This window comes from Oncorhynchus gorbuscha, linkage group LG12 (genome assembly GCF_021184085.1).
Source record: "Oncorhynchus gorbuscha isolate QuinsamMale2020 ecotype Even-year linkage group LG12, OgorEven_v1.0, whole genome shotgun sequence".
Lineage (NCBI taxonomy): Eukaryota > Metazoa > Chordata > Actinopteri > Salmoniformes > Salmonidae > Oncorhynchus > Oncorhynchus gorbuscha.
Genome location: NC_060184.1, coordinates 69,858,318 through 69,883,129, shown reverse-complemented (window position 1 = coordinate 69,883,129; position 24,812 = coordinate 69,858,318). Strand labels below are relative to the sequence as shown.

The following is a 24,812-nucleotide window of genomic DNA, read 5'->3' as shown; positions in this document are numbered from 1 at the left end:
AGTACATCCGTTCTGCCAAACGACTTAATGCCCGTCAAGCTCGTTGGGCGTTGTTTTTGAGTTTGTGATTTCTTACCGTCCGGGTAGCAAGAACACCAAGCCTGATGCCTTATCCCGTCTGTTTAGTTCTTCTGACTGATCCCGAGGGGCTTCTTCCTTATGGGCGTGTTGTCGGGTTAACAGTCTGGGGAATTGAAAGACAGGTTAAGCAAGCACTCACGCACACTGCGTCGCCGAACGATAGTAACATCCTTTTCGTTATGTTTCCACTGTCTGGCTGTTCTTCAGTGGGCTCACTCTGCCAAGTTAGCTGGTCATCCCGGTGTTCGAACTCTTGTTCTATTCGCCAGCGCTTTTGGTGGCCGACTCAGGAGCAACACGCGCCGTTTCGTGGCTGCTTGTTCGGACAACCGCGCAGACAAGTAAGTCGGGTAACTCTCCTCCTGCCGGTCGTCTCAAACCGCTCCCCATTCCTTCTCGACCATGGTCTCACATGCCCTAGATCTGCCTTTGTCTGCGGGGAAGACTGTGATTCTTACGGTTGTCGATAGGTTCTCTAAGGCGGACATTTCATTCCCCTCGCAAACTTCCTTCCGCTAAGGAGACGGCACAAATCATTATGAGAATGTATTCAGAATTCATGGCCTCCCGTTAGACGCCGTTTCAGACAGAGGCCCGCAATTCATCACAGTTTTGGAGGGAGTTCTGTTTTGATTGGTGCGTTATCTCTCTTCCGGGTTTCATCCCCAGTCTAACGGAGCAGATAGGGCCAATCAACGATCAGATTCTGACGCAGCCTTTCTTTCAGAAACCCTGCGTCTTGGGCAGAACAGCTCCCCTGAGCAGAATACGCTCAAGTGGAAAAACCGGGTTATCTTTTTCAGAAGTCTGGGTTAAGCCTCCTCTGTTCTCATCCCAGCTTGCCGAATCACGTTCCCTCCGCTCATTTGTCCAACGTTGTGATTGGAGAAGGGTGAGGTTGCACTTTGCCGTTACAGGGCACAGACTGTGAGAGCCGCCAAAAACGCAGGATTAAGAGTCCAACTTTGTTGCGGCCAGATAATTATTTCCACTCGCAACCTTCCTCTTACGACAGCTTCTCGTAAGTTGACTCCGCGGTTCATTGGTCCGTTCCGTGTCTCCCAGGTCGTAATCCTGTTGCTGTGTTTTAATCTTCGTCGAACCCATCCTGTCTTCCATGTCTCCTGTGTCAAGCCCTTTCTTCGCACAAGCACCTATTTACAAGGTTGCCATGGACATGGTTCTCGGGGACACCAATACTTAGTGGATTGGGAGGGTTACGGTCCTGAGGAGAGGAGTTGGGTTCCGTCTCGGGAACCGTTCACTCATTGATGATTTCCTCCGTTGCCGCTGGATGATTCCTCCTCGAGTGCGCCAGGAACGCTCGGAATGACTGGGGGGTACTGTCATGTTTTGTCATTTATTATCTTGTCTTGTCCCTGTGCTTCCCATTCTATTCGTTTCCCTCTGCTGGTCTTATTAGGTTCTTTCCCTCTTTCTATCCCTCTCTCTCCCCCTCCTGATCACTCTCTCGCTCTCTCTTCTCTCTATCGTTCCGTTCCTGCTCCCAGCTGTTCCTATTCCCCTAATCAATCATTTAGTCTTCCCACACCTGTTCCCGATCCTTTCCCCTGATTAGAGTCCCTATTTCTTCCTTTGTGCTCCGTTCCTGTCCTGTCGGTTCCTTGTCTAGAATTCACCGTGCTGTGTTTGTGTATCGCCCTGTCGTGTCGTGTTTTCCTCAGATGCTGCGTGGTGAGCAGGTGTCTGAGTCTGTCTGGTTCAAGTGCCTTCCCGAGGCAACCTGCTGTTCACCTGCTGTTCAAGATCGAGTCTCCAGTTTGTCCTCGTCATTTCGAGTGAAAGTTGTGTTTTTTGTTTGTATTTACTTTACTGGATTAAAGACTCTGTTTTCGCCAAGTCGCTTTTGGGTCCTCTTTCACCTGCATGACAGACTGATGGACTGATTAAATGGCACAGACCTCTATTGAACTCAGGGCTGGGGACAATTACATTATTCCAGTCCAGTCAAGGATTGAAACCCCACAGATCTCTGTTTCCATTGAGACATGTTTATAGCGTGTAGAACTGCAGAAAATTAGCTTTAAAGCTGCAATTTTTTTCTCTCTGGCAACAAGAGGGGTGTGAACAGTTTCTGGTTACATGGGTTGTGAGGTTGGTGTTTGTTACTATAAATTACATTATCCAGCCCGTCCTTTGCCACCTAGGAAATTTGTGTATGAAACCTTCTCAAATAGTATTTGAATACCCTTGTAGGGTCGATGATTTCCGGTCTTAATTAGGGTATATTAATATATAGACTTAACAGTCTTAATTAGGGCTCCTAAGGGGCGTAGCGGTCTAAGGCACTGCATCTCAGTGCTAGAGGCGCCATCACAGACCCTGGCTCGATTCCAGGCTGTATCACAACTTGCCGTGATTGGGAGTCCCATAGGGTGGCGCACAACAGGCCCAGCATTGATAGGGTTTGGCTGGGGCAGGCCGTCATTGTAAATAAGAATTTGTTCTTAACTGACTTGCCTAGTTAAATAAAGGTTAAAAAATATGAATATTTCAGTGTGCAGGAGCTCAGCAAACACTGAGTGGATTAATTTTTAAATTTTAAAAAGTGTTTTACAGAGTAGGCCTACAGAAAGGACATATGAAGGTTATCACTTTAGCTGTGCTTTATAAATATGCGTAAGGCTATGCTGTCAAAATAGTTGCTGACTAAAACTGATAAACTTATATTTGTAAAAAATTGGCTACTGTATGGATAAACATTCTAAGGGTGAAATTGGGGTGTCAATATTGGGAGGGGGAAGAACAGTAGACGGGGGTCCTCCCCCTGATCTATATACAGTGCCATTCAAGCATTTGGACACACCTACTCATTCAAAGGTTTTTCTTGATGCCAAGACCGTGCAAAGCTGTCGCCAAGGCAAAGGGTGGCTATTTTGAAGAATCTAAAATATATTTTGATTTGTTTAACACTTTTTTGGTTAGTGCACGATTCCATATGTGTTATTTCATAGTGTTGATGTCGTAACTATTGTTCTACAATGTAGAAAATAGTACAAATAAAGAGCAACCCTTGAATGAGTAGGTGTGCCCAAACTTTTGACTAGTACTGTAGATATATATAGTTTTAAACGCATTTCCTGCAATTCTACACAGTTTGACATTACTTATCATCCCTCTATTGAGGTTTATTTTGAGGGGTATATGGAGGGGGATTTTGAAAACACAGTATAAGTGAAAGGATAAGTGGAAATATTTATTTTAGGAATAAACAAACTTCCTGCATTTTCAACACATTTTGCCATGGTGCAGAGAGAAAAATGTGCGGTTTTATAATGCTATTCTATACATTTTGTCATGAGTCTGTGATAAAATGTTGCAGTTTTAAAGCTAATTTCCTGCAATTTACAACATTTTGCCATGGGGCAGAGAGAAACATTATCTGTTTTAAAGTAACTGCCCTGGAAACATCTCACTTTTAACAGTTAATATTCTGTTAACTGATAACCAAATAATAATAATAAATGCCATTTAGCAGACGCTTTTATCCAAAGCGACTTAGTCATGTGTGCATACATTCTATGTATGGGTGGTCCCGGGGATCGAACCCACTACCCTGGCGTTACAAGCGCCATGCTCTACCAACTGAGCTACAGAAGGACCACATGTTGATGACTTATCCTATACTCTTATTTGTGGCCAATGCATAACCACCTCAAGCTTCTATCTCAAACAGACCATTTAAAAAATGCTTGCTATTTCCTCGTAGAGGATGATGTCATTGCATGAATATGTTTTATGACCGGTATACGCCCACACCATGCCAACACAGAAAAGCTGCTTTTTAAAATACTTGATTAACATTTTTTGGAAGGAAACTATTTCACTCATATTGTAACCACAGTGCCTTCAGAATGTATTCATACCCCTTGATTTATTCCACATGTTGTTGTGTTGCAACCTGATTAAATAAATACCATTTCTCACCCATCTACACACAATACGCCATAATGAAAAAGTGAAAATATGTTTAGACATTTTAACAAATGTATTGAAAATAAAATACAGAAATATCTCATTTACATAAGTATTCCCACCTCGGAGTCAATACCTTGTAGAAGCATCTGTTTTCACTTCATTATGGGTTATTGTGTGTAGATGGGCCAGAAAAAAACAAACATTGAATCCATTTTGAGTTCAGCCTGTAACACAAGAAAATGTGGAATAAGTCAAGGGGCATGAATACATTCTGAAGGCACCAGAATTATAGATCATATTTCATAGACATATGGAAACAGTGGAACGTTAATTTAAAGGTCGACTTTGTGCATAAATGCAAAAAATAATGGCTATTATTATATCAATGCACCATCATCCAGGTAATTTAATGCTTACATTTTATTTTTTAATAAATGGAATAATATCTTATAATGTATTTAATGAGCCCAATAGTTATTTAATGTATTTAAAGAGCCCAATAGTTTTTTTTTGTTAGTTAGAGTTCGTTCTTTGTCAGGCATGCCCATCCACACTGCTCTGGCCAAACTGACGTGTCTTCTCCGATAGAGCACCGTCAGGCATGCCCATCCACACTGCTCTGGCCAAACTGACGTTTCTTCTCCGATAGCATTTGGTCCTGTTCACAGTGTAACTAAACGATGCTATTGATTTAAATAACTCGCTTCGGTAACACGCTATTTGGGATAATCGGGAAGTCCCTATCCCATTGAAGTTGACATTTCAAATGGTTAAGATATCGGTTAATGTTAGGGTTAGGTAGTAAGGGTTAAGGTTATGGTTAGGGTTAAGCTAGGTGTTAAGGTTAAGGTTAGGGGGGTTCAGTGTATAGACGTCCCAAGGATACAGCATAGAACTATTCGTATCCAAACGGGATAGGGATCCATTTACCGACCTCCTTGACACACACCGGGTCACGTGACAGATCCTGCACATTTTAAAAAGAACGGGATATCCTTCAGTTCACACCAGGGCTTCACCGAGGTGGCTAAATGACTCCACGGTGCCAGTTGACCGACTTTCGCACCTCCGCAGCCCTTTTGTGCAATTGTCAGAGGAGCGTCAACGGAACAACGCGCTGAACGCACCAACGACACACGAGACTTCATAATCAAACCTGTTGACTGGGGCCCCGTCCTAATTTTTGTCCCCGTTTATATTCTTATACGAAGTTGATCTACAGTCTGCAGAGAAATCAAATTGGAGGGCGAAAAGTGGGGCTAACCTCTGTCATTATTAATATTTGCTCGGGATGGCAGTTAACTTTAGATGCGCAGTTCAAGCCTTAGTTTTACTGGGCTGTGTGATTATCCTCAGTAACGTGCTATGTCCCGTTGGTGCGTACCTCTACAACAACCGCTATGCAGGGTAAGTGAGGATTCTCATTCATTTCTGTGCTTTGCGACTGGAAGATAAAGTTGAATCCTGAGCTCTCATTCGTGTTGAAGACTTGAAGTTGAACACCTATGAGGTAAAACAAAGAAGGGTAAAACGTAAAAGGAATGATCTGTATTTTAAAGGGGCAATCAGCAGTTGCTACATCCATTTTTGGATTCATTTATTGATGAAATATAACCTACCCATTGATTCTGGAAGATTAGAACATAGGCTATAAATGAGTCATGAACTTAGTTAAACTGTCATATCCCATCAGAACTCAAAATATAAGCTCGTTTTACTCCAATGTTGGTAAACAAAGTAAATGTCAACAACCACTAAAGACATAGTGAAAACGATGCATGTGATATCATGGACGGTAGCCATCCATAGCTTCTTCTTTTTAGAGTGGTGAGGCCTACATTCCTCTAGCCCCATCCCTCAGCTTCTTACCAAAACAGAGGCGGGGAAACACTTTGTTACTGTTTCTACTTTGCTGATTTAAGTTGGTCTACTGAAAGTAATTCTATCCTCAGATTAAGCATTGGGGTTTACTTCCCCTCATCTCCTGTTGAAAAGAGATGGATTTTCCAAAGCAACTTTGTATGTGTGACTGCATGTTTTTTTCTCGTATGGATGGATAGTATAAATAATCCTTACTGGAGACACATGTTTTTCTCTCGTATGGATGGATAGTATAAATAATCCTTACTGGAGACACATGTTTTTCTCTCGTATGGATGGATAGTATAAATAATCCTTACTGGAGACACATGTTTTTCTCTCGTATGGATGGATAGTAAATAATCCTTACTGGAGACACATGTTTTTTCTCTCGTATGGATGGATAGTATAAATAATCCTTACTGGAGACACATGTTTTTCTCTCGTATGGATGGATAGTATAAATAATCCTTACTGGAGACACATGTTTTTCTCTCGTATGGATGGATAGTATAAATAATCCTTACTGGAGACACATGTTTTTCTCTCGTATGAATGGATAGTATAAATCATCCTTACTGGAGACACATGTTTTTCTCTCGTATGGATGGATAGTATAAATCATCCTTACTGGAGACACATGTTTTTCTCTCGTATGGATGGATAGTAAATAATCCTTACTGGAGACACATGTTTTCTACTTTGTGTATTCGAGACATATGGGACACCAACATGTTATGATGGATGTAAGATAAGCTTATAGATGTCACGTTTTGGCCCCACAGCTCTTATGATAAGTGCTGGCTAGTTAGAGATGCAGCAATTGCAGTTGACACCAGACAGATCAGGGAAAATGGAACATTGGGAGACAGCCTCTTTTGGGACAGAGAACCTCAGCAGAGAACCTAGCTGTGTTGAAGTTCTGGAATCCACAGAGTTCCGTCAAGGTGCATGGGGCACACCAAGGGGGCACAGTGGGAAGATTTTGGGCGCCTGAAGCACATTGGGGAACTGAGGGATAGTTTAGAGTACACTTTGGGCAATTTTGGAGGGTATTCCTGAGCAAGTAATTGCTCTCCTCTAGGCATAATTTCAGGGAGCTTTGGGGTAGTTTTGGGAGGCACAGCAGGATCCCATCTATCCTTCCATAGCCCCACCCCCCTCTTTCCCCTGCATCCTGGACTTGTTCCAAAAGCCCCGGTAACCCACCCAAACCCTAGCTGCTCAGCACAGACCATCCCACTTTATCAAGGTAGGAAAACCAGGGCAAGGAAACAAGACTCCAGACGCTGACACTGTAGGGAACTCTGTGCCGTTCTGTTCAGAATTCCTTATACTGTATGATAGTGGGTGTTGTCCCACTTAGTTTGAATCTGTTGAAGGATTGCACAATGAGCCTTTAGTCTTAAGGACTAAATGGTCACTATTGTTGTTAAATCTTTGTGATTATATGAGTTTACTGTCGGTAATTATCATGTCTGCTGTTGGTTGAGCATGGTCTAATACCAGTGTTTCCCCTAGGATTTTTTTCAGCAGAGGTGGTAAAGATAGCATGGGGGGGGGGAGTGAGCGCAGCCAATTGCACAGTTTTAAAGATAATTCCCTGCTAATTCTACCCGTTTTCCTATGCAGCGGAGATAACATTTTACAGTTTTAAAGCTAGTTTCCTGCAATGCAATGTGTAATAGGGGTTTTCTATTCCAAATGACAGCGTGCCTTGTAAAGGCACAGGGACGAAGACCAAACAAACACGTAACAAAACACAGGGTTGAAACCCAAACAAAATAGCGAAGAGTACCTCCAATAAATACACAATCGCACATTGCTTATCACATGAGACGAGACCCCTAATCATCTGCACCATAAACAACATAGCACAGGTTCTCACACGACCAATGGACATAGCAACAATAATCAACAGGACAATGGTGAACAAAGAACACAAGTATACAATTACTAATCAATGGGAATAGGGACCAGGTGTGCGTAATGACAGTTCCAGAGGGATCCATGACAGTACTCTGCATTTTTGGACACTGAATATGGCCGATTACATTGTACTCCACGAGGAGACTACGTGGCAGGCTGACTACCTGTTATGCGAGTGCAGCAAGTAGCCAAGGTAAGTTGCTAGCTAGCATTAAACGTATCTGTTATGCTGGTGAATGAGGACCCAAAAGCGACTTAACAGAAACAGAGTCTTTATTCCAGTCTTTAACAAAAACGATAATCCTGGATATTATCTCAGGTAAAGTCAAAACAGGAAAACTGAAATCCTCTAGTCAGTAGAGAGGAACAACTGGAGACGCGACCACAGACTGCAGGTCGCTTCGGGAAGGCGCAGGCCGTAGCTGATATAGATACCTGCTCACACGCAGCATCTGAAGAAGGCAAAAACACGACAGGGCGGAACAAGGACACAGAACAGCAAACATCAAACATGGATCCGACAAGGACAGAAGCGGAAACAGAGGGAGAAATAGGGACTCTAATCAGAGGGCAAAATAGGGGACAGGTGTGAAAGAGTAAATGAGGTAGTTAGGAGAATGAGGAACAGCTGGGAGCAGGAACGATAGAGAGAGAGAGAGCGAGAGAGGGAGGGGGATAGAAAGAGGGAAAGAACCTAATAAGACCAGCAGGGGGAAACGAATAGAAGAGGGAGCACCGGGACAAGACATGACAATCTATGACAAAACATGACAGTACCCCCCCCACTCACCGAGCGCCTCCTGGCTCACTCGAGGAGGAACCCTGGCGGCAACGGAGGAAATCATCAATCAACGAACGGTCCAGCACGTCCCGAGATGGAACCCAACTCCTCTCCTCAGGACCGTAACCCTCCCAATCCACTAAGTACTGGTGACCACGTCCCTGAGAACGCATGTCCATGATCTTCCGTACCTTGTAAATAGGTGCGCCCTCGACAAGGACGGGGGGGGGGGGGGGGGAGACGAACGGGGGCGCGAAGAAAAGGCTTGACACAGGAGACATGGAAGACAGGGTTGACGCGACGAAGATGTCGCGGAAGAAGCAGTCGCACAGCGACAGGATTGACGACCTGAGAAACACGGAACGGACCAATGAACCGCGGAGTCAACTTGCGAGAAGCTGTCGTAAGGGGAAGGTTACGAGTGGAAAGCCACACTCTCTGACCGCGACAATACCTAGGACTCTTAATCCTACGTTTATTGGCGGCTCTCACAGTCTGCGCCCTGTAACGGCAAAGTGCAGACCTGACCCTCCTCCAGGTGCGCTCACAACGTTGGACAAAAGCCTGAGCGGAGGGAACGCTGGACTCGGCGAGCTGGGACGAGAACAGAGGAGGCTGGTACCCAAGACTACTCTGAAAAGGAGATAGCCCAGTAGCAGACGAAGGAAGCGAGTTGTGAGCGTATTCTGCCCAGGGGAGCTGTTCTGCCCAAGACGCAGGGTTTCGAAAAGAAAGGCTGCGTAATATGCGACCAATCGTCTGATTGGCCCGTTCTGCTTGACCGTTAGACTGGGGTTGAAAACCGGAAGAGAGACTGACGGAAGCACCAATCAAACGACAGAACTCCCTCCAAAACTGTGACGTGAATTGCGGACCTCTGTCCGAAACGGCGTCTAACGGGAGGCCATGAATTCTGAACACATTCTCAATGATGATTTGTGCCGTCTCCTTAGCGGAAGGAAGCTTAGCGAGGGGAATGAAATGTGCCGCCTTAGAGAACCTATCGACAACCGTAAGAATCACAGTCTTCCCCACAGACGAAGGCAGACCGGTAATAAAGTCTAAGGCGATGTGAGACCATGGTCGAGAAGGAATGGGAAGCGGTCTGAGACGACCGGCAGGAGGAGAGTTACCTGACTTAGTCTGCGCGCAGTCCGAACAAGCAGCCACGAAACGGCGCGTGTCACGCTCCTGAGTAGGCCACCAAAACCGCTGGCGAATAGAAGCAAGCGTACCCCGAACGCCGGGGTGGCCAGCTAACTTGGCAGAGTGAGCCCACTGAAGAACAGCCAGACGAGTAGAGACAGGAACGAAAAGAAGGTTACTAGGACAAGCGCGCGGCGACGCAGTGTGAGTGCTTGCTTTACCTGTCTCTCAATTCCCCAGACAGTCAACCCGACAACACGCCCTTCAGGGAGAATCCCCTCGGGGTCGGTAGAAGCTACAGAAGAACTAAAGAGACGGGATAAGGCATCAGGCTTGGTGTTCTTATTTCCCGGGCGATAAGAAATAACGAACTCGAAACGAGTGAAAAACAACGCCCAACGAGCTTGACGTGCATTGAGTCATTTGGCAGAACGGATATACTCAAGGTTCTTATGGTCAGTCCAAACGACAAAAGGGACGGTCGCCCCCTCCAACCACTGTCGCCATTCGCCTAGGGCTAAGCGGATGGCGAGCAGTTCGCGGTTACCCACATCATAGTTGCGTTCCGATGGCGACAGGCGATGAGAAAAATACGCGCAAGGATGGACCTTATCGTCAGAATGGAAGCGCTGGGACAGAATGGCTCCCACGCCCACCTCTGAAGCGTCAACCTCGACAATGAATTGTTTAGTGACGTCAGGAGTAACAAGGATAGGAGCGGATGTAAAACGCTTCTTGAGGAGATCAAAAGCTCCCTGGGCGGAACCGGACAACTTAAAGCACGTCTTGACAGAAGTAAGGGCTGTGAGAGGGGCAGCCACTTGACCGAAATTACGGATGAAACGCCGATAGAAATTCGCGAAACCGAGAAAGCGCTGCAACTCGACACGTGACTTAGGGACGGGCCAATCGCTGACAGCCTGGACCTTAGCGGGATCCATCTGAATGCCTTCAGCGGAAATAACAGAACCGAGAAATGTGACAGAGGAGACATGAAAGGCGCACTTCTCAGCCTTCACATAGAGACAATTCTCTAAAAGGCGCTGGAGTACACGTCGAACGTGCTGAACATGAATCTCGAGTGACGGTGAAAAAAATCAGGATATCGTCAAGGTAAATGAAAACAAAGATGTTCAGCATGTCTCTCAGTACATCATTAACTAATGCCTGAAAGACAGCTGGAGCATTAGCGAGACCGAACGGCAGAACCCGGTATTCAAAATGCCCTAACGGAGTGTTAAACGCCGTTTTCCACTCGTCCCCCTCTCTGATGCGCACGAGATGGTAAGCGTTACGAAGGTCCAACTTAGTAAAGAACCTGGCTCCCTGCAGAATCTCGAAGGCTGACGACATAAGGGGAAGCGGATAACGATTCTTAACCGTTATGTCATTCAGCCCTCGATAATCCACGCAGGGGCCCAGAGTACCGTCCTTCTTCTTAACAAAAAAACCCCGCTCCGGCGGGAGAGGAAGAAGGCACCACGGTACCGGCGTCGAGAGAAACAGACAGATAATCCTCGAGAGCCTTACGTTCGGGAGCCGACAGAGAGTATAGTCTACCCCGAGGGGGAGTGGTCCCCGGAAGGAGATCAATACAACAATCATACGACCGGTGAGGAGGAAGGGAGTTGGCTCTGGACCGACTGAAAACCGTGCGCAGATCATGATATTCCTCCGGCACTCCTGTCAAATCACCAGGTTCCTCCTGAGAAGAGGGGGCAGAAGAAACAGGAGGGATAGCAGACATTAAACACTTCACATGACAAGAAACATTCCAGGATAGGATAGAATTACTAGACCAATTAATAGAAGGATTATGACATACTAGCCAGGGATGACCCAAAACAACAGGTGTAAAAGGTGAACGAAAAATCAAAAAGGAAATGGTCTCACTGTGGTTACCAGATACTGTGAGGGTTAAAGGTAGTGTCTCACATCTGATACTGGGGAGAAGACTACCATCTAAGGCGAACATGGGCGTGGGCTCCCTTAACTGTCTGAGAGGAATGTCATGTTTCCGAGCCCATGCTTCGTCCATAAAACAACCCTCAGCCCCAGAGTCTATCAAGGCACTGCAGGAAGCTGCCGAACCGGTCCAGCGTAGATGGACCGACAAGGTAGTACAGGATCTAGATGGAGAGACCTGAGTAGTAGCGCTCACCAGTAGCCCTCCGCTTACTGATGAGCTCTGGCTTTTACTGGACATGAAATGACAAAATGTCCAGCAGAACCGCAATAGAGGCAAAGGCGGTTGGTGATTCTCCGTTCCCTCTCCTTAGTCGAGATGCGAATACCTCCCAGCTGCATGGGCTCAGTCTCTGAGCCGGTGGGAGGAGATGGTTGCGATGCGGAGAGGGGGAACACCGTTAACGCGAGCTCTCTTCCACGAGCTCGGTGACGAAGATCTACCCGTCGTTCTATGCGGATGGCGAGTGCAATCAAAGAATCCACGCTGGAAGGAACCTCCCGGGAGAGAATCTCATCTTTAACCTCAGCGTGGAGTCCCTCCAGAAAACGAGCGAGCAACGCCGGCTCGTTCCAGTCACTGGAGGCAGCAAGAGTGCGAAACTCTATAGAGTAATCCGTTATGGATCGATCACCTTGACATAAGGAAGCCAGGGCCCTGGAAGCCTCCTTCCCAAAAACTGAACGATCAAAAACCCGTATCATCTCCTCTTTAAAGTTCTGATACTCGTTAGTACACTCAGCCCTTGCCTCCCAGATAGCTGTGCCCCACTCCCGAGCCCGTCCAGTAAGGAGTGATATGACGTAGGCGATCCGAGCTCTCTCTCTTGAGTATGTGTTGGGCTGGAGAGAGAACACAATATCACACTGGGTGAGAAAGGAGCGGCACTCAGTGGGCTGCCCAGAGTAACATGGTGGGTTATTAACCCTAGGTTCCGGAGACTCGGAAGACCAGGAAGTAGCTGGTGGCACGAGACGAAGACTCTGAAACTGTCCTGAGAGGTCGGAGACCTGAGCGGCCAGGGTCTCAACGGCATGACGAGCAGCAGACAATTCCTGCTCGTGTCTGCCGAGCATCGCTCCCTGGATCTCGACGGCTGAGTTGCGAGAATCCGTAGTCGCTGGGTCCATTCTCGGTCGCATCCTTCAGTTATGCTGGTGAATGAGGACCCAAAAGCGACTTAACAGAAACAGAGTCTTTATTCCAGTCTTTAACAAAAACGATAATCCTGGATATTATCTCAGGTAAAGTCAAAACAGGAAAACTGAAATCCTCTAGTCAGTAGAGAGGAACAACTGGAGACGCGACCACAGACTGCAGGTCGCTTCGGGAAGGCGCAGGCCGTAGCTGATATAGATACCTGCTCACACGCAGCATCTGAAGAAGGCAAAAACACGACAGGGCGGAACAAGGACACAGAACAGCAAACATCAAACATGGATCCGACAAGGACAGAAGCGGAAACAGAGGGGGAAATAGGGACTCTAATCAGAGGGCAAAATAGGGGACAGGTGTGAAACAGTAAATGAGGTAGTTAGGAGAATGAGGAACAGCTGGGAGCAGGAACGGAACGATAGAGAGAGAGAGCGAGAGAGAGGGAGGGGGATAGAAAGAGGGAAAGAACCTAATAAGACCAGCAGGGGGAAACGAATAGAAGAGGGAGCACCGGGACAAGACATGACAATCTATGACAAAACATGACAGTATCTTGTAAAAAACAATCAATCTTAACATAATCACTAGTTAACTACACATGGGTGATGATATTACTAGTTTATATAGCTTGTCCTGCGTTGCACATAATCAATGCGGTGCCTGTAAATTTATCATTGAATCACAGCCTACTCTAAACGGGTGATTTAATAAGCGCATTTGCGAAAAAAGCACTGTCGTTGCACCAATGTGTACCTAACCATAAACATCAATGCCTTTCTTAAAATCAATACACAAGTATATATTTTTTAAACCTGCATATTTAGTTAATATTGCCTGCTTACATGAATTTATTTTAACTAGGGAAATTGTGTCCCTTCTCTTGCATTCTGTGCAAGCAGAGTCAAGGTATATGCAGCAGTTTGGGCCGCCTGGCTCGTTGCGAACTGTGAACTGTGACCATTTCTTCCTAACAAAGACCGTAATTAATTTGCCAGAATTGTACATAATTATGACATAACATTGAATGTGCAATGTAACAGCAATATTTATACTTAGGGTTGCCACCCGTTAGATAAAATACGAATGGTTCCATATTTCACTGAAATAATAAACATTTAGTTTTCTAAATGATAGTTTCCGGATTCGACCATATTAATGACCTAAGGCTCGTATTTCTATGTGTTATTATATTGTAATTAAGTCTATGATTTGATAGAGCAGTCTGACTGAGCGGTGGTAGGCAGCAGCAGGCTCGTAAGCATTCATTCAAACAGCACTTTCCTGCATTTGCCAGCAGCTCTTCGCTGTGCTTCAAGCATTGCGCTGTTTATGACTTCAAGCTTATCAACTCCCGAGATTAGGCTGGCAATACTAAAATACCTATTAGAACATCCAATAGTCAAAGGTATATGACATACAAATGGTATAGAGAGAAATAGTCCTATAATAACTACAACCTAAAACTTCCTACCTGGGAATATTGAAGACTAGTGTTAAAAGGAACCATCAGCTTTCATATGTTCTGAGCAAGGAACTTAAAACGTTAGCTTTATTACATGGCACATATTGCACTTTTACTTTCTTCTCCAACACTTTGTTTTTGCATTATTTAAACCAAATTGAACATGTTTCATTATTTATTTGAGACTAAATAGATTTTATTGATGTATTATATTAAGTTAAAATAAGTGTTCATTCAGTACTGTTGTAATTGTCATTATTACAAATAAATATAAAAATCGTCCGGTTAATCGGTATCGGCTTTTTTTTGGTCCTCCAATAATCGGTATCGGTGTTGAAAAATCATATTCGGTCGAACTCTAGTTGAAACCCAAACAAAAGAGCGAGGAGTACCTCGAATAAATACACAATCACACAATGATTATCACACGGGACGAGACCCCTAATCATCTGCATGATATACGTGACACGAAAGCCAAAACAACATGGCACAGGTTCTCACACGACCAATGGACATAGCAACAATAATCAACAGGACAATGGTGAACAAAGGGCACACGTATACAGTAACTAATCAATGGGAATAGGGACCAGGTGTCACGCCCTGACCTTAGAGAGCCTTTTTATTTCTCTATTTGGTAAAGGTCGGGGTGTGATTTGGGTGGGCATTCTAGTTTTTCATTTTTTTTGTTGGCCGGGTATGGTTCCCAATCAGAGGCAGGTGTCTATCGTTGTCTCTGATTGGGGATCATACTTAGGCAGCCTTTTTTCCCACCTTAGTTTGTGGGATCTTGTTTTCGTGTAGTGCCTGTGAGCACTCCAGTCGTTACGTCTCGTTTGCTGTTTATTGTTTTTGTTGGTGAGTTTCTTTATTAAACATGTGGAACTCTATGCACGCTGCGCCTTGGTCCGATCCATCATTACATGATCGTGGCACCAGGTGTGCGTAATGACTGTTACGGAGCGATCCGTGACACTTATGCTGTGTTCTTATGCCATCTGAGTGATTCAAACATTATAACAAAATCCATCGAGACCCCATACCATGCCATTTTCTTTCTACATACTTTATATCTGGTTTTAGTTGTTTAAGTTTACACTGAAAACTATCAAAATCATGACATTACCCTGAGGAAGGCACAGTGACCCTGAGGAAGGCACAGTGACCCTGAGGAAGGCACAGTGACCCTGAGGAAGGCACAGTGACCCTGAGGAAGGCACAGTGACCCTGAGGAAGGCACAGTGACCCTGAGGAAGGCACAGTGACCCTGAGGAAGGCACAGTGACCCCGAGGAAGGCACAGTGACCCTGAGGAAGGCACAGTGGTGCCAAAACGTTGGTAAATACCCATTAAATTGCTGGGAGATTACACATGGAGTGTGCGACTTTCTTTATTTTGATATTTTATAGTTTATTGGCCGTTAGTCAGCACCTCCACACAAACTATTACTCTGGGTGTGCGCCAGCTCACATTCTTTTTATGTAAGTTTACACTGAACACATTTTACCATTCCGAAACAAAATATTATTATTATTAATATATATTTTAGTTTTTTTTGCAGTGGCAGCCACAATATGTGTGCTGTGGCTAAATGCATAAAGGGGAAACCCTGAATACAGTACACTTGTCAGATCTTGATATTGTGATACAGAAGGACTATGAGCCCCTTTTCCCTCAACAATGGGGCACACAGAGTTGGGTATATTGAAGGTGGGCCTACAATACAGAGTGGAGCGATAATAGAATTTCTCTCGGTATCCAAAAGGACGACAGAGAAGTAAGTACCTTCTGTCTTAGTGCCAAGGGCTCAGTTAAAAGGTTACTGCCATAGAGAGAGCTGAGTGAAATGTCAGATTGACAGCTTAAAAGACAGCTTTAGCCTAGAAAGAAATGCTACCAGTGCACAGCAGGCTTTAAAGACACACTGAGTGCCAGCGTTTTGACAGAGAGTCTATGATCCATGGGGATCGCTATGACAAGGAAAAGATGGGTCAATTTGGGTGACGATAAAACACATTTCAGGAGTAGAACTAGACTGCAGCCTTGGTGGATTGTTTTGAATTCTATAGGGTGCACTTTGTCATATGATGTCATTGTGGCTAAAATCTGACTAAGAAGTCGTTTTATTTAAAATGCCATTGATAATGTATCACAGGGAAACAAAAGAGAAAGGCACTATCTGTTGTTTCAGAACCAGCATGTATGGGCATAGAAACATAGAAATGAAATGGTGTATTGGACATTGCATGAGCTACACAGTTTTCAAGTTTGGGGTGGAAAGGGATTTTCCCCTGGATAAAGGGTCTCTAAGTCATGCTCTAACCTGTAGGCAATGAGGCTGCGTGTAGCATTGGGGACAGGCTGTTGGTGGCATTTCTTGTGGCCGCTGGAGTGGGGTGTAATGCCCCTTTGTTCCTTCTCTCCCTCATCCCTATAAGCGGCCCTGGGCCACCTTTGTTTAAGGGGGCCACAACACCCTGTGTCACAGTGTGAAAGACCTGGTGGAAAATGGAAACATGATAGAGAAAGGCATAAATAGACAGAGGGAGAGAGAGAGAGCTATAGGGAGTGAGGAAGAGAAATAGAGAGAGAGAGAGAGAAAGAGAAATAGAAAGAGAAATAGAGCGAGAGAGAGAGAGAGCTATAGGGAGTGAGGAAAAGAAAGAGAGAGAGAGCTATAGGGAGTGAGGAAGAGAAATAGAGAGAGAGAGAGAGAGCTATAGGGAGTGAGGAAGAGAAATAGAGAGAGAGAGGGAGTGAGAAAGAGAAATAGAGAGAGAGAGAGAAAGAGAAATAGAAATAGAGAGAGAGAGAGAAAGAGAAATAGAAAGAGAGAGAGAGAGAAATAGAGAGAAGAGAAATAGAGAGAGAGAGAGAGAAGAGAAATAGAGAGAGAGAGAGAGAAAGAAATAGAGAGAGAGAAAGAGAAAGAGAAATAGAGAGAGAGAGAAAGAGAAATAGAGAGAGAGAGAGAGAGAGAGAGAGAGAGAGAGATAGAGAGAGAGAGAGAGAGAGAGAGAGAGAGAGAGAGAGAGAGAAAGAGAAATAGAGAGAGAGAGAAAAATAGAGAGAGAGAGAGAGAAAGAGAAATAGAGAGAGAGAAAAGAAATAGAGAGAGAGAGAGAGAAAGAGAAATAGAGAGAGAGAGAGAGAAGAGAAAATAGAGAGAGAGAGAGAGAGAGAAAGAGAAATAGAGAGAGAGAGAGAGAAAGAGAAATAGAGAGAGAGAGAGAGAGAGAAAGAGAAATAGAGAGAGAGAGAGAGAAATAGAGAAAGAGAAATAGAGAGAGAGAGAGAAAGAGAAATAGAGAGAGAGAGAGAAAGAGAGAGAAATAGAGAGAGAGAGAAATAGAGAAATAGAGAGAGAGAGAAAGAGAGAAATAGAGAGAGAGAGAGAAATAGAAATAGAGAGAGAGAGAGAGAAATAGAGAGAGAGAGAGAGAGAGAAATAGAGAAAATAGAGAGAGAGAGAGAAATAGAGAGAAATAGAGAGAAATAGAGAGAGAGAAATAGAGAGAAATAGAGAGAAGAGAGAGAGAAATAGAGAGAGAGAAATAGAGAGAGAGAGAGAGAGAGAGAGAGAGAGAGAGAGAGAGAGAGAGAGAGAGAGAGAGAGAGAGAGAGAGAGAGAGAGAGAGAGAGAGATAGGGAGTGAGGAAGAGAAATAGAGAGAGAGCTATAGGGAGTGAGGAAGAGAAATAGAGAGAGAGCTATAGGGAGTGAGGAAGAGAAAGAGAGAGAGAGCTATAGGGAGTGAGGAAGTGAAAAAGAGGGGGAGAGAGAGAGCTATAGGGAGTGAGGAAGAGAAATAGAGAGAGAGAGAGAGAGCTGTAGGGAGTGAGGAAGAGAAATAGAGAGAGAGAGAGCTATAGGGAGTGAGTGTAACCGATGTTAAATGGCTAGCTAGTTTGCAGTGGTGCGCGCTAATAGCGTTTCAATCGGTGACTTCACTAGCTCTGAGACCTTGAAGTAGTTTTTCCTCTTGCTCTGCAAGGGCAATGGCTTTTGTGGCGCGATGGTTAACGATGCTTCGAGGGTGGCTGTTGTCTATGGGGCGGCAGGGTAGCCTAGTGGTTAGAGCATTGGACTAGTAACCGGAAAGTTGCGAGTTCAAACCCCTGAGCTGACAAGGTACAAATCTGTCGTTCTGCCCCTGAACAGGCAGTTAACCCACTGTTCCCAGGCCGTCATTGAAAATAAGAATGTATTCTTAACTGACTTGCCTGGTTAAATAAAGGTAATAAAAAAATAATAATAATAATTTAAATGTGTTCAGAGGGTCCCTGGTTCGAGTCCAGGTAGGGGCGAGGAGAGGGACGGAAGCTATATGGTTACAAAGTTCATATTATGAGTTCCCACAGGAATGTAAACATTGATTCCAAGAGCTTGGATATAGCCTAACGAGAGCTGTCTGTGACAGGTGCTGAACTATGCCAAGTCCCATTTGTGACATGCCTTCATTAAGAGTTTATAGAGAACAGTTGTTTCCGTTTAGTTGAAATACCACACTCATACATCCATACAGTTAATAGTTTCATTTCAAATGTAATTTAAACCGGACGGGAAATGGATTCCTATGCAAAGCTTTACAATACAGTATGAATCTGGTTGACTTGATTTACTGTGTGGATAAATATGAAAGCCAATCCATGAAAGCTTAGGTGGTTGATATGGTTTCAGTTAGTAAAACACAAGGGATAGATGTGGGACTAGCAGACTGGATTCCTTCTGATGTTGTCTTTATGACGGTATCGTTAGTGTAGATACATTCTCAGTGTGTCTAGGGATTGCCTTTATATCCTATGAAGACAGGAGATTCAGATGCAGTGTTAGACAGATGAGAATAAGAATTGACTGCTAGCCCCAATGGAACATCAGAATCAGATTAATTGTTTTTCATTCATCTGTTTCCCATGTTTGCACCTGAAAGGAATTGCCAGGGCTTCAAACATTCATATGATTGACGTTGTTTGCTACTGAATGTAACGGTTTTCTAGGTGTGAACGAGAGTCGGACCAAAATGCAGCGTGTAGATTGCGATCCATGTTTTAAATAAACAAACGTAAACCTAAATACAAACACTACAAAAAAATAATAAACGTAACGAAAACCGAAACAGCCTATACTTGTGTACACTAACACATAGACAAGGACACTAACGACAATCACCCACGAAACAACCAAAGAATATGGCTGCCTAAATATGGTTCCCAATCAGAGACAACGATAAACACCTGCCTCTGATTGAGAACCACTTCAGACAGCCATAGACCTAACTAGAACACCCCACTAAGCTACAATCCCAATACATACACACCACATGCAAAAACCCATCCCACACCCTGGCTTGACCAAATAAATGAAGATAAACAAAATATTTTGACCAGGGCGTGACACTGAATCTAATGTGGTATGGATTTTGAGGTTATTTTCACCAATGTGTTTCATAGTCAGGGTCAGGGCTCTAAATTGCGACCCTATTGGTCGTACATCCTCCTAACTATTTTGCTGTGTGACCTGGAATTTAGATTTAGCACCATTGCGCCTAGAGAAATATTCACCCAGATAATAAGCTACACTGAATGGGAACATGATATGTGCCCGTTGGGAGCAAAGTTGATATATTTGTATTGTCCGGTGTGTGCAAAGTCAATAGGCTAGACTACATTGTATAATTTCACCTCACCTGTGAGAGTAAACAGAACATTCAGGAACTCTTGGAGGACAGTGGATTGGAAGTTGATGAAGGTGCTTCTTTGTTAAAAACAAGTATGTGTTTCAGCTCTCAGCCACAGTTTTCAAACCTATAGTTTTATAGGCTTTAGGCTCTTTGCCTCAGACTTTAGGTCTAACAGATGGGAAAGCTAAGAAGGGTTTTATATTACATTACATTTAAGTAATTTAGCAGACGCTCTTATCCAGAGCGACTTACAAATTGGTGCATTCACCTTATGACATCCAGTGGGACAGTCACTTAACAATAGTGCATCTAAAACTTAGGGGGGGGGTGGGGTGAGAGGGATTACTTATTTATTTATATATTTCTACATTGTCTTTATGGGTTCAGGGACCAATCAAAATAGGAATACAAAACAAAACATGTGATTGGTAAATTAGTATAAAACATTTGACCAATAGCAGGCCAATTTGAAATATATAAAAACCCACTTCATTTGCTGCTCTGTAAACCCTTTCTTACCTGGAAAGTGTCATGTATTGTCATGTCTTGTCCCTGTGCTTTCTCTTCTCTTCGTTTCCCCCTGCTGGTCGTATTAGGTTACTTTCTCTCTCTCTATCTCTCTCTCCCTCTATCGTTCCGTTCCTGCTCCCAGCTGTTCCTCATTCTCCTAACGACCTCGTTTACTCTCTCACATCTGTCCCCTCTTTTGCCCTCTGATTAAGTCTCTATTTCTCTCTCTGTTTCTGCTTCTGTCCTTGTCGGACTCTTGTTTGTTTTGTCCTTGTGCCGTCCTGTCGTAATCTGCCTCTTCATCAGATGCTGCGTGTGAGCAGGTGTCTCTGTCCTCTACGTCCTTGTGCCGTCCTGTCGTAATCTGCCTCTTCATCAGATGCTGCGTGTGAGCAGGTGTCTCTGTCCTCTACGGCCCGCGCCTACCCGAAGGGACCTGCAGTCTGTTGCCGCTAGCCCTGCAATTCTCCTCTACTACTAGAAGGGGAACTCTCCTGTAAAGATAGAGGACTTATGTTTTCCCTGTTTGGACATCTCCTGTAAAGATTGAGGATTTATGTTTTCCCTGTTTGGACATTAAAAGACTCTGTTTCTGTTAAATCGCTTTTGGGTCCTCACTCACCTGCATAACAGAAAGTCTGGTAGCCCCAGTGCTCACTTCCCTTTGCACCTCACCTGTGAGAAGTATGATGCACACGGGCAAGTCTGATTAGACTTCACTGTACCAACTGTGAGCAGGGCCTACTATATAGCCCAGCCCCTAAACCGTCATGCTTCACCCGTTTACAATTGTCTCTAGTCCAAACCACTTGTCTCTAGTGTAAACTGCTAGTCTCTAGCCCAAACCACTTGTCTCTAGTCTAAACCGCTAGTCTCTAGCCCAAACCACTTGTCTCTAGTCCAAACCACTTGTCTCTAGCCCAAACCAATTGTCTCTAACCCAAATCGCTGGTCTCTATCCCAAACCGCTTGTCTCTGGCCCAAACCGCTTGTCTCTATACCAAACTGCTTGTCTGTAGCCCAAACCACTTGTCTCTAGTCTAAACCTCTTGTCTCTAGTCCAAACCACTTGTCTCTAGTCTAAACCACTTGTCTCTAGTCTAAACCACTTGTCTCTAGCCCAAACCACTTGTCTCTAGCCCAAACCACTTGTCTCTAGCCCAAACCACTTGTCTCTAGTCCAAACCAATTGTCTCTAACCCAAATCGCTGGTCTCTATCCCAAACCGCTTGTCTCTGGCCCAAACCGCTTGTCTCTATACCAAACTGCTTGTCTGTAGCCCAAACCACTTGTCTCTATTTCAAACCACTTGTCTGTAGCCCAAACCACTTGTCTCTATCCCAAACCACTTGTCTGTAGCCCAAACCACTTGTCTCTATCCCAAACCACTTGTCTCTATCTCAAACCACTTGTCTGAAACCCAAACCACTTGTCTCTATCCCAAACCACTTGTCTGTAGCCCAAACCACTTGTCTCTATCCCAAACCGTTTGTCTCTATCCCAAACTGCTTGTCTCTATCCCAAACCACTTGTCTCTATCCCAAACCACTTGTCTCTATCCCAAACCGCTTGTCTGTAGCCCAAACCACTTGTCTGTAGCCCAAACCACTTGTCTCTATCCCAAACCGTTTGTCTCTATCCCAAACTGCTTGTCTCTATCCCAAACCACTTGTCTCTATCCCAAACCACTTGTCTCTATCCCAAACCGCTTGTCTGTAGCCCAAACCACTTGTCTCTATCCCAAACCACTTGTCTCTATCCCAAACCACTTGTCTCTATCCCAAACCACTTGTCTCTATCCCAAACCACTTGTCTCTATCCCAAACCGCTTGTCTGTAGCCCAAACCACTTGTCTGTAGCCCAAACCACTTGTCTCTATCCCAAACCACTTGTCTCTATCCCAAACCACTTGTCTCTATCCCAAACCACTTCTCTCTATCCCAAACCACTTGTCTCTATCCCAAACCACTTGTCTCTATCCCAAACCACTTGTCTCTATCCCAAACCACTTGTCTCTATCCCAAACCACTTGTCTCTATCCCAAACCACTTGTCTCTATCCCAAACCACTTGTCTCTATCCCAAACCACTTGTCTCTATCCCAAACCGCTTGTCTGTAGCCCAAACCACTTGTCTGTAGCCCAAACCACTTGTCTCTATCCCAAACCACTTGTCTCTATCCCAAACCACTTGTCTCTATCCCAAACCACTTGTCTCTATCCCAAACCACTTGTCTCTATCCCAAACCACTTGTCTCTATCCCAAACCACTTCTCTCTATCCCAAACCACTTGTCTCTATCCCAAACCACTTGTCTCTATCCCAAACCACTTGTCTCTATCCCAAACCACTTGTCTCTATCCCAAACCACTTGTCTCTATCCCAAACCACTTGTCTCTATCCCAAACCACTTGTCTCTATCCCAAACCGCTTGTCTGTAGCCCAAACCACTTGTCTGTAGCCCAAACCACTTGTCTCTATCCCAAACCACTTGTCTCTATCCCAAACCACTTGTCTCTATCCCAAACCGCTTGTCTCTATCCCAAACCACTTGTCTCTATCCCAATTATTATTATTTATTTTTTTCACACCTTTATTTAACCAGGTAGGCTAGTTGAGAACAAATTCTCATTTGCAACTGCGACCTGGCCAAGATAAAGCATAGCAGTGTGAACAGACAACTCAGTTACACATGGAGTAAACAATTAACAAGTCAATAACACAGTAGAAAAAAGAGAGTCTATATACATTGTGTGCAAAAGGCATGAGGAGGTAGGTGAATAATTACAATTTTGCAGATTAACACTGGAGTGATACATGATCAGATGGTCATGTACAGGTAGAGATATTGGTGTGCAAAAGAGCAGAAAAGTAAATAAATATAAACAGTATGGGGATGAGGTAGGTCAAATTGGGTTGGCTATTTACCGATAGACTATGTACAGCTGCAGCGATCGGTTAGCTGCTCAGATACCAGATGTTTGAAGTTGGTGAGGGAGATAAAAGTCTCCAACTTCAGCAAACCGCTTGTCTGTAGCCCAAACCACTTGTCTCCATCCCAAACCACTTGTCTCTAGCCCAAACTGCTTGTCTGTAGCCCAAACCACTTGTCTCTAGCCCAAACTGCTTGTCTGTAGCCCAAACCAATTGTCTCTAGCCCAAACTGCTTGTCTGTAGCCCAAACCACTTGTCTCTAGCCCAAACTGCTTGTCTGTAGCCCAAACCACTTGTCTCTAGCCCAAACTGCTTGTCTGTAACCCAAACCACTTGTCTCTAGCCCAAACTGCTTGTCTGTAGCCCAAACCACTTGTCTCTAGCCCAAACTGCTTGTCTGTAGCCCAAACCACTTGTCTCTAGCCCAAACTGCTTGTCTGTAGCCCAAACCACTTGTCTCTAGCCCAAACTGCTTGTCTGTAGCCCAAACCGTTCAAACGTTATCACTCTTATCACCTGATCTACATTTTTTACATTTCTATTGTGGATTTGCATGATTTCTGAAATTATAATTCCATTAACCATGTATTGAACTCTACACTAAGCCTACTTGCTGGCCGCTATCTGTTTGTTTGATAACACAAAACTTTATTCAGTTATTTACAGTTTTTCTCAGTTGCTTTGGTGCATTTTTCACATCATCCCTAACATGTGCAAAATAATAAGTGCATTTCTCAGAACAATTTGTACAAACTGCAATATACAATAGATATGTTTCTAAAGCTAGTCAGTCACTAAAAATCCTTAGTACATCTCTCAAAAGTAAATATTCATGCCAATGATCATGTCAGTGTCATCAGAATGATAAGTCATTGAGTCATTGTTCACGAACAAGGTCGTCAAAATGTTTAGGCATGTTGTCAATGTAACTGTGTACTTTGACAGTATTACCTGATGTAAACTTAGGCTACAGTTTGGATGACAGTTACTGTATTGAAAATGCACAAGGCTGCACTTCTATGGCATATATCAATTTCAACAGTACTATTTACATATTACTGTATGTGGGTTATTGATTGAAAGAGACTGGACAACCCAAGGGGCACAAAGGGAAAACAACTAAATTAGAAAGAAACACAGGAAACCACCCCTAAGGCACAACTCTGCCCGTAGCACTGTTGTGCTCTCTACACATTCAGACGTTCCTGTCTGTCGGCCCACATATTCTCATCCACATCACACAGGATATTTTCCCTTCCAATGCAACGTGGAAAGAATCTTTTGGAATGCCTTATCCATCCTCTGCAGGCGTCTACTGTGATGTCCTCACATGCTGCATCCATTGCAGCCAGCAGGGTCATCTGTGTGTGT

General features: G+C 44.3%; 1 protein-coding gene across 1 annotated transcript in view; it reads left to right on the top strand.

Moving 5' to 3' along the window:
* Positions 1–5,048: 5,048 nt before the first annotated feature.
* LOC123991333 (carboxypeptidase A6-like) overlaps positions 5,049–24,812 on the top strand; it is a 57,190-nt gene continuing 37,426 nt past the window's right edge. Inside the window, exon 1 of the mRNA XM_046292824.1 lies at positions 5,049–5,427. Coding sequence (XP_046148780.1) covers positions 5,312–5,427 — 116 coding nt within the window. The 5' untranslated portion in view covers positions 5,049–5,311. The remainder of the gene's footprint in view (positions 5,428–24,812) is intronic.